We start from the raw sequence: 9,310 nt of genomic DNA on the forward strand, positions 1-9,310 counted from the left end.
AGCAAAGCTCTCATAATCCTTTCGCAGATTCTCATGTAGACTCTCTCATATCTCATAACCCATTCTCCAACAAAGTACAGAGAAAAAGGTTTCGGAAATGTGATATACAATCCTAGAAAAGAAAAAAATCAGGAAGAAATAAAAAGAAACCAGAGTATCTCCGCACACACCTCTAAATAGTCAAATTTTATATAATTAAAAAACACACACCTCTAAATGGTCAAGTTTAATATAATATTAACATATGTGCGGTTCAATAAATGACATGTAAAACTTAATAGGAATCAATTACAGAGAAGTGCAGAACCTAAATTTATTTGATAACAGGAATTTCAAAACCTGAAACACATAACCTTTGGAAGGGGTTATAACCTAAATTACAGGTTATGTGTTTCAAAATCTGAAACACATAACCTTGTTTCAAAACCTGAAACACAAAACCTTGAAAAAAAAAAAAAAAAAAAAACATAACCTTGAAACATTGAGGGGCTTGAATATGACGGTGATATATGATCTGCACATCCGAACATGTAGAAACCTGCAATAGATGCCAAAGAGCTCATAACCATCACTTCCCTCACCGCATGTTCCACCTGAGAGCAAAAAATAAACCACAATTCACGAATTCGTCAACAAACAACATGAGCGAAACCCAAAATTTTTCTTTTCTAACAGAAACAAAGATGATTTATTCTTGTCTGAACTCCAACTGTATATTTAAGATATTTTTATAAAAATATGGTAATAACTTATAGATCATTATGACATATTTACATTTAATATTGATTTATATTTAAGGTAAGTTATTAAAATATGGTAATAACTTATATATCATAATTAATATAACAATAAATAATAAATTAAATAGAAATATAATAATAATTAAAATTTCTAAATATCATTTAGCTAAATTTTAATAAGTATATAATTTTTATTACAAAAAAAATTCTTCAAAATACTATGCAGTTTTAAAAAAAGAATAATTTTCTTTAAATAATCACATGGACATTTACATTTATTGTTGATTTGTATTTTTAGTAGATTTTTAAAATATGGTAATAACTAATAGATCATCATTAATATAACAATTAATAATATTATGTTATAAATATAAGTATAATATTATTTTGGAATTTTCAAAATTTAATTCTATTTTATAATTATTATTAGTAAAAAAATTCTTCATAATTATACAGTTTTAAATGTAATTTTCTAATCCCAATACTATTAGTTTATTTTTAATGTCCATAAATTTTATAAAATTATTTAGTTTTATGTTTTGATAATTATACACTTAACAAAATTTTCTCTTACATTTACAAAAAAAAATTTAATATATTTTAATAAAAAGATATAAATTAAAGAATATTTCGAAATTGCAATTTTAAATATATATATATATATACATATATATTACTAAATATACATTTAAGAAAAATAATTTTTTTAACCTTAAAGTTTTACATATGATTAAATTAATATTATATATTGTAAGCAAATAATAAAATCAAAAATTAACAAAATTTGTATTTTAAACTAAATTTAAATTTTAAAACTTTTATTTCTGCACATGGTGCAGGAAAACATCTAGTCAACAGTAAATATGGATATATTTTTGGCATCTATTAAATTTAAATATGTGTATGCATCTATTAAAAATTAGACATGATCTATTGATAAATGTTAAGTTTAAATAACTATATATTTAATTTATTTAAGAGATTATTCTATCAAGTTAAATTAATACTAAACAAAATGCAATTACAAAAAAAAAATTCAAATATAAAAATTAAAACTTTCAAAAAAAAATTATTTTATTCCTTATTACATGTAATCCTATTATTCTAATTCTGAATATTTGATTTTTTTTACCTTACTATTAATCCAAATATTTATGTATATAAAATGAAAATCAATACCCGCACGATTGTGCGGATCGAAGTCTAGTTTAAATACTTAAATACTGTTGTCAACCAATTTTTTTATCTAACAGATCAAAATCTAATGTGGATTTGTTAATCAAAGAGTGAGATTGTTTACACAAGGTGACTATAACTTTAATTTTTATCTATAATCTTCAAATTGACCAATCATATTTTATATTGTTTATAAAACTACAGTCAAAATATAAAAAAATTGTTGTAGCAAGCTTATTTTAAAACCGACATCTTTTTAGTCGTAGGAAATATATTGCTTTTGCAATAAATTCTAAAGAAATTCTATAGTAAATTTGCCGCAGTTACCAATCACCCAAAATCTATTGTGGGTTTCTTAATCAAAATCTATTGTGGGTTTCTTAATCAAGTTGGGAGAAACAAATTTTGCTTTCAATAATTTGAAAAGGGTTTAATCCAAACTCTTATGTCAAGAAACCCAAAAGTAACAGCTTTTCATAGACAGAAATAGAGTCGAAACAGTTGACATAAAACTTCAAGAATATGCATTGAAGTCCCTTTGGCACAGGGTTTAGATAAGAAGAAAAACAAAGGAGTAATATATATGTTCAAAACTTTCATGTCAACAAACCCAAATGTAACAGCTGTTCAAAGACGGAACAAAGCCTCAAGAAGATACATTGGCCTCCCTTTGGAGGCGCGCACAGAGGTTGTCGCTGACAGAGTCATTGACAGAGATTGCAAGGGTACCATTACCATCTCTCTGCGGCTTCTTATCGTCAATACGTTGTTCAAATAGGTTTGTCAAAAACAAGGCTGAATTTTCATCAGGAACAAGCCAACCAGGTTCGGTCTTGGGTAAGAGAACACCAGTGCCTTGACCATAAAAGAATTCCAAAGCATCGACAGCCTCTTCATTAAGGTGTTTTGAGAGTACAACAACATTTGATTCAGGAGTTAACACTGGGAAACAAACAATGTCCACTAACATCCAAGTGATTCTCGCTTCGTCATCCCCTGGAATGGAAAGTATGTATAAGTAATTACAGAGGACATATAAATAAAAAAAAAAGGTATTAATTCACTCACTCACCCTCGGGGAAGAAATCGACATAGATTTGGGCATCAATAAATTTACGTTCCAGCTCATCCGAAAACGTATTCTTGTAAACGTAAGCCACAATAGTCACTTCCCCACAGCCCAGTTTCCGAAGATTTGATTCTATATCGCTACGAAGCGAATCGAGATCGACATCGTTAGGAACCGGGTAATCATCCACGTCCCAACAGACGACTGTCTCACAGTCTTTGTTTATCACCAAAGGTGTAGGGATGGTTTCTTCGTCCAACTCATCGTTCAGGATAAGGGTTTTGATTTCGTCATTCAACGGCTGTTCTGACATTTTGTTAATTTAGGGTTAGCGATCTGTGTTATCAAATCGGAGCCTTGTTTATTTACACTGCTACCCGCGCGTTCTTAGCCGCTACCAATGTCTTTGACCTTCTTGACTATAAGAAGGAACTAGATCTTGATGCTGGTATTAATTTCCAGTTTTAGTTTTTATTTATTTATACTAAATAGTATATTTATAATATTTGATCGTTTTATATTGACTAAGGTAGATGGGTATTTGGGTATCCACTCGAATTCAGTTAAATTTATTTCGGGTTGAGATTTTCGAGTTTAAAGATTCTATCTCTATTCGGATATTTATAAACTTTGGTTCCGGTTTGATTTGGATCTTTGTGGGTTTGATAACCCGTTTAAATTATTTTTAAATTTTTTAAATTTATATATCTTTAAATATCCTTAAATCTAAAAAAATAAAACATGTAAATTTGAGTAATGTAAGTTAAAGTACCTAAATTAACAATTAAAATAAATTTAAATTGAATATTTGGATGAAGAATAAATATATATTTTAAGTATTTTTGATGTTTTGATTATTGTTTATCCACTTTAGATGTTTACTTTTGACTATTTTTTATATTTCAAATATTTTAAACACGTTAAAATAGTTTATATCTTGGATATTAACTCAAAAATAGCTAACATATTGAAGTATATAAATATGATTTAAATACATTCGAATATCTGAAATATTTCGTTCGGATAAGGTTTAGTTATGGATCTCTAGATACCAAAATAGTAAATCTTTTTGGATATTGTCTAATTTCAGTTCAAATTTGGTAATATTTTTTCGTTCATATTTGTTTAATAAAAAGTTGATATTATAATTTTCATGAATTGTTTGTTCAATAAATTTTTTTTTTAATTTGACATTGATTTAATTGAAAAGTTAATGAAGTGTATTTAATTTAAATTTAATCTTAGAAAACACATTAATGTAAGTGGAAAAGATAAAACATTAAAATAGGAAGTCTTATTTAATTCAAATTTAATTTTGGAAAACACATTAATCAAAATGGAAAAACAACATTAAAATAGAAATTATTATTTAATATTCAGTGGTATGGAAATATAAATAATACTGAAAACTAAATGGTATTTACTTCTATTTTAATAATATAAACTAGATTTTGACCCGCACGCTCGTGCGGTGTATATTTTTATAAAATATGTTGTTTTTCATGTTAATATTAGAGTTTGGAAAAAAAATCCGAATCTAAAAAATCGAACCGATCCCGATCCAAAAAAAGTACAAAACCCGAATCGAAGTTGATTAAATATCAAAATTTTGGTATTTAAAAAATTAAAACTGAATATATTCTGAACCGAAGTATTTCAGATACCTGAATGTATTCAAAATAGATTTATATACTTATATATATATATATATGTATATTGTGACTTAATGTATATAAAACATACAGAATATATATGGTACTTATAAGTTGGTTTAAATATTTGAAAATATATATAAATATCTAAAATAGTTAAAGTATACTCAAATCACTAAAAATACTTAACATAACTATTGATTCTCTATTCAAATATTTAAATCAAACAAATTTATATATTAAGTTCAGGTATTCAAATATATAAGTACTATATTATTTTGTTTATATATTTTGAGAAATTTAAAGTATATAATGAATTTAAATGGGTTATCCGAATCTGAATAAACCCGCAAAGATGCGAATTCACATCCGAACCAAAATTTAGAAATATCCGAATGAGACTGAAATCTTTGATCCCAAAAATCCCAAACCCAAATAGATCTAAACCAAACCCGAATGAAAAATATTTTAGTAAAAATAATTTTTTGAATATGTGTATATTTTAAATCAATTTTTGATATAAATCAACATTAAATCAATTTTAGCAAAATAATTTTCCATATTTTAGTTTTTGTCAGATATTGTGCATATCTACTGAGATTTTGTTTTGAAATTTAAGGTAACTAACATTTAAAAAGATATTCCATTAATTATACTTAATTTTCTATTTTATCAAAGAATATTTAGTATCAATGACACAAGTTGGTAAATAGAATATTTAGTATCAATGGCACAAATTGGTAAATACTAAGAAGAATTAAGGGTTAATTTTTATTTGTACTTTAATAGATTAGATAGATATTTGCGCCTTCTAATATTGGGCCATATACAAAAATAAAGCCCAATTAGAACATCTTCGATATTCATTGCAAAGCAGAGCCCCAAATGTTTTGATTAGTGTCAATTGAGTCCTCTAATCCTTTTATCCTTCTTTCAAATGGGAAGTCTCTCCATCTCCCCCCTTCCTCTGTCGCCGTTTCGGATTCAGACTCAAACCCGATTTACGATAATCAGTACCCAAACGAATACCGGATCATTCAATCTCAAGCAGCCAAGGATTTGCACGAAAGTTAGAGGTCTGGGAGGAAATCGAAGAGAGCAGAATGATTCGAGATTCGTCGATGAAAATGGCGACATGGAAGGTTACTTGGATCATCTCTCTCTCGAATACGACTCTGTATGGGATACAAAGCCCTCCTGGTATGTCTCAATTACACTTCTCTCATCTTCACACAACAGAGCTTAGTTTCGTGCAACCACACTTTCGAAATAATCTCGGTCTGAACTCAGTTACAGTTCTAGCATATTCAGACAACAAAGCTGGTTTCTTGGTCTCTGATTAAGTCTTAGCTCAGTTAGAGTTTACTAATATGTGTCTCTTTGGTTATTTCACTCTCTATTAGGTAAATAGTAAGAAGACAATAAATAGCCTTTTAAATATCTATGAACTGGTTTGATCAGACATATATTACTATGTTTTTTTTTTCAGGTGTCAACCATGGACGATAGTGGTGACGGGTTTGTCAATAGTGGCTTGTAGCTGGGCAATACTACATTCGGTTTTAGTTTCATCGCTTGCCGTTGGTTTAATTGGTGCTTGGTGGTACATTTTCCTTTATAGCTACCCAAAGGTATGCTTTTTACATGCAATATATCTGATAAAAGGCTAAGTTCGACTTATACTACTTACTACTTGTACTAGTAACATCTTTAAGACAATGCTGCTGGTTCTTTTGAACAAAACTTGGTCTCGTGTCTGATGGTTTATGTGTTTTTTCTCTTCAGTCTTACTCAGAAATGATTGCTGAAAGAAGGAAAAGAGTAGCTGATGGTTTTGAAGATATATACGGCAAAAACAAGACTTCGTAGTCAATAATCCCCTACTCCTAATGTTCGAAATATCATTCGTCGCTTTAAAACCTTGTATCTATCTATCTATATATTAGTTTTTATCTCAGTTTCATTCATCAGATGTTTTTATAACAAAGCTCTTGAATTTTGAAGATCATATGCAAACAGATCAAACCAAACAACAAGTTTTTTTTAACTGAAATGAAAACACAGAACCGAATGAAAGTTGATTCGAGGTCTTGTAGATGATGTAAACTCATTACATAAGTAGAAAGTCATTTGATTACTAGAAACATAACTAAAATCCATAATGACCATGTCCCTTTCTTCTCAAAACTCACACCAAATGTTTCGCACGGATGATGTGGATCTTAACTGCGTAAACCAGATCTTTCTTACGCAAGAGCTCGCACACGACACGGTCTTGTTTCTTCAGTTTGTTCCTATCGCAGATCTTTGCCCATTTTTTGATGCACACACGTTGGTCTCCCCACTTGGCTGTTTTCGCCTCTAGTTTCCCCTTTGGGTCGATGTAAGAGATGTAGTCTTTAAACCTTAGGCAGTAGTCTTTCACCAGCTGTGCATGAACCAGCTTGTGTGTTCAAAGCAAAACAAACAAACGTCAAGTTATTACCCTATAAACCAATAATAATAGTGTTTTGAAAGAGATACTCTATAGCTTTTTTACCAGCTCGTATTTCCTGTTCTTCACGCCCGTCTCAAAATGTATATTCGTTGGATCATCCAGATACACCTCAGGGTTTTCGATTATGGCCTTTACTGTAACCAAGCACAAAGGAGAAAACATATCTCAATATTAGTAAGTGATGAAAGTAAAAAAGCCAAAAGTGTAAAATATACCTTTCTCCCTAGTCTTTTTCTCCTTTTTGACTCCTTCCACAGCACAAGAACTGTCACCAACTCCAACCACATCTTTTATCACTTTGGACTTTCCTTGTGAACCTCAAAAAAAATCAAGTTTTATATAAATATAAGCAGCCGTTTACACAAAATGATCAAAGTGGTGAATGTATTTTTTACCTTTCTTCTTTGGACTTTTCACTTTTCGTTTGACATGAGTGGCTGTGTCTTCACTGTCTGGAGCATAGGAACTGTCACTGCTGCTGGAGTCCTCTTCCAAATCCAAGCGACCAAACTCTTCAGCATAATCACTGTCAGAACTCTCCACAACTTTCTTTTTCTTCTTTCCTGGAAAAATCTCAATGTATATATATAAAGCAATCACATAAACTCAACTCAAGCCATGTAAAAAAAAAAGGTAACAATGAGCAAAAACCTTTGTTCTTGGCCATCTTGGATTCAGAACCAGTTTCTGTCTCTTCGTCTTCACTGTTTAGAGAATGATCACTATCCTCTTTGCCATCAGATTCCTCCTTAATCACTTCTTCTTTCGACTTTCCTGTTCAAGAGAGACAAAACATTTTGTTTTTCCTTATATAATGAATGAAAAAAAACGCTAACAGTCTGTTGTTGTCAGACCTTTGTTCTTGCTTCTCAAGATTGTATTGGCCATTTCGAATTCAGAAGAACTGCCTGTGTCTGCGTCTTTGATGTTGTTAAGAGAATAAACACTGTCCTCTTCTTCATCCACAGCTCCCACTTTTGCCTTTCCTGAAAAAAAAAAAAGGATGAGTAAAACTCAAAGACAGAACAGTAAGTCTAAATAAGAAAACCACATGAAAAGACACTCGCATTAACAAATCCAAGAAGAAGTCCGCTAACCTTTGTCAGTGCTTCTCTGAACTGTATCTTCTGTGCCATCGCTGCTTAGAGCACAGATACTGTCTTCTTCTTCTTCTTCTTCTTCTTCATCATCCTCCAATTCGGCCACTGCTCTAGCCTGTTTACATCCATCAAGGCCATAGATGCTGACCTCGAAAACGTTGTCTCCGTTATACACGAAGGTCATAAAGTCTCCATCGACGAGATCATTATCCTTAACGAAATTGGGCCATCCCTGTTCGAAATACACTTCCTCTTCCTCTTGCTTCAGCGTCATGCCTACCTTCCAAACGCATCCACCAGTGCCTTGGAGAATAGCCGTCTTGGGAAGATGACGTGGAAGTTCATCATAGTAGGAGATGGGTATAAGCTGCAGCCAAAAAAAATGTGAAGCCCAAACTGTTAAGCCAAGACTCGTGAGAGTAAAACAAATCTGAGTTATGAACATTATACTAACTAATCAATGAACAAATATTTTGAGTAAAACAACTAAATGAAACTTTAGGAGAAACCTATCTCTACAACACAAACACACAAAAATTAAACTGATTCACATGTAAAGCTAACATCTTTACCATTCAAAAACAGAGTAAAAGAAGCTAAAGAGGTGAACGAAGAGCAAGAAGAGGCTTTCGCAAGTTTAAGAAAGAGACCTAAAGCGATAAAAGCTAGAAAGTATATGTTACCATAGAGTCTGAGCTAAAATGGGAGATGAAAACTTTGAAGAAACGAGGAAGACTATCATCATCAACGGCAGCCATTGCAAGAGGATGTTTGAACTCTGAGGGAATGGGAGAGTGAGAAAAAGAAGAAAGGAATCTCTTTGGGTCAAAAGAAAAAAAGTACTTTCTGTATCTTCTCGTCATTGATTCCCTTACTGTTATAACTGAAACGTACATCAACCCTCTGCGACGCGATGAAAGGACGATTCAGCCTTGTGTTTGTGTTTGACTCCTTGACTTAAAAGAGTACACAGAGGAATAGAGGACAGACTTAGACTCTAAAACGGTGAAAGTCTCGTACATGTAACGTAAACATCACCCAACCCGGTTTAGTAATTAGTAGGACGCAAGAAACTG

General features: G+C 31.0%; 3 protein-coding genes across 4 annotated transcripts; 1 reads left to right on the top strand and 2 right to left on the bottom strand.

Moving 5' to 3' along the window:
* Positions 1-2,382: 2,382 nt before the first annotated feature.
* On the bottom strand, positions 2,383-3,366 carry LOC130502673 (uncharacterized). The gene is made up of 2 exons (XM_056997455.1): positions 2,989-3,366; positions 2,383-2,912 (listed from the first exon to the last, which is right to left on the bottom strand). Exons 1-2 carry the CDS (start codon positions 3,296-3,298, stop codon positions 2,563-2,565), a joined length of 660 nt encoding a protein of 219 aa, XP_056853435.1. The 5' UTR covers positions 3,299-3,366; the 3' UTR covers positions 2,383-2,562.
* A 2,157-nt stretch (positions 3,367-5,523) lies between these two features.
* LOC130505395 (uncharacterized) lies at positions 5,524-6,601 on the top strand. The gene is made up of 3 exons (XM_056999994.1): positions 5,524-5,837; positions 6,127-6,268; positions 6,423-6,601. Exons 1-3 carry the CDS (start codon positions 5,575-5,577, stop codon positions 6,504-6,506), a joined length of 489 nt encoding a protein of 162 aa, XP_056855974.1. The 5' UTR covers positions 5,524-5,574; the 3' UTR covers positions 6,507-6,601.
* Positions 6,602-6,684: 83 nt separating this feature from the next.
* Positions 6,685-9,207, bottom strand: LOC108833123 (B3 domain-containing protein At4g34400-like). Of its 2 annotated transcripts, none has more exons than XM_018606560.2 (8): positions 8,918-9,207; positions 8,232-8,601; positions 7,989-8,120; positions 7,786-7,908; positions 7,530-7,697; positions 7,350-7,442; positions 7,177-7,268; positions 6,685-7,080 (listed from the first exon to the last, which is right to left on the bottom strand). In XM_018606560.2, exons 1-8 carry the CDS (start codon positions 9,128-9,130, stop codon positions 6,826-6,828), a joined length of 1,446 nt encoding a protein of 481 aa, XP_018462062.2. In that variant the 5' UTR covers positions 9,131-9,207; the 3' UTR covers positions 6,685-6,825. The 2 variants fall into 2 exon arrangements, with proteins under 2 accessions (XP_018462062.2, XP_018462061.2); XM_018606559.2 differs by having other exon boundaries at positions 7,350-7,451.
* Positions 9,208-9,310: the final 103 nt, after the last annotated feature.

The sequence above is a fragment of the Raphanus sativus genome, chromosome 2 (assembly GCF_000801105.2).
Source record: "Raphanus sativus cultivar WK10039 chromosome 2, ASM80110v3, whole genome shotgun sequence".
NCBI classification, from domain to species: Eukaryota; Viridiplantae; Streptophyta; class Magnoliopsida; order Brassicales; family Brassicaceae; genus Raphanus; species Raphanus sativus.

What these genes read in the sequence shown, in the direction of transcription:
- LOC130502673 (XM_056997455.1), bottom strand. Translation starts at nt 3,298, where the DNA reads ATGTCAGAACAGCCGTTGAATGACGAAATCAAAACCCTTATCCTGAAC. An exon ending in TGTCGATTTCTTCCCCGAGG is followed by an intron (nt 2,913 to 2,988) that starts GTGAGTGAGTGA and finishes TTTCCATTCCAG; the next exon opens with GGGATGACGAAGCGAGAATC.
- LOC130505395 (XM_056999994.1), top strand. Translation starts at nt 5,575, where the DNA reads ATGGGAAGTCTCTCCATCTCCCCCCTTCCTCTGTCGCCGTTTCGGATT. An exon ending in TGGGATACAAAGCCCTCCTG is followed by an intron (nt 5,838 to 6,126) that starts GTATGTCTCAAT and finishes TTTTTTTTTCAG; the next exon opens with GTGTCAACCATGGACGATAG. An exon ending in TCCTTTATAGCTACCCAAAG is followed by an intron (nt 6,269 to 6,422) that starts GTATGCTTTTTA and finishes TTTTCTCTTCAG; the next exon opens with TCTTACTCAGAAATGATTGC.
- LOC108833123 (XM_018606559.2), bottom strand. Translation starts at nt 9,130, where the DNA reads ATGTACGTTTCAGTTATAACAGTAAGGGAATCAATGACGAGAAGATAC. An exon ending in GAAAAGTCCAAAGAAGAAAG is followed by an intron (nt 7,452 to 7,529) that starts GTAAAAAATACA and finishes ATTTTTTTTGAG; the next exon opens with GTTCACAAGGAAAGTCCAAA. An exon ending in AGAACAGGAAATACGAGCTG is followed by an intron (nt 7,081 to 7,176) that starts GTAAAAAAGCTA and finishes TGAACACACAAG; the next exon opens with CTGGTTCATGCACAGCTGGT.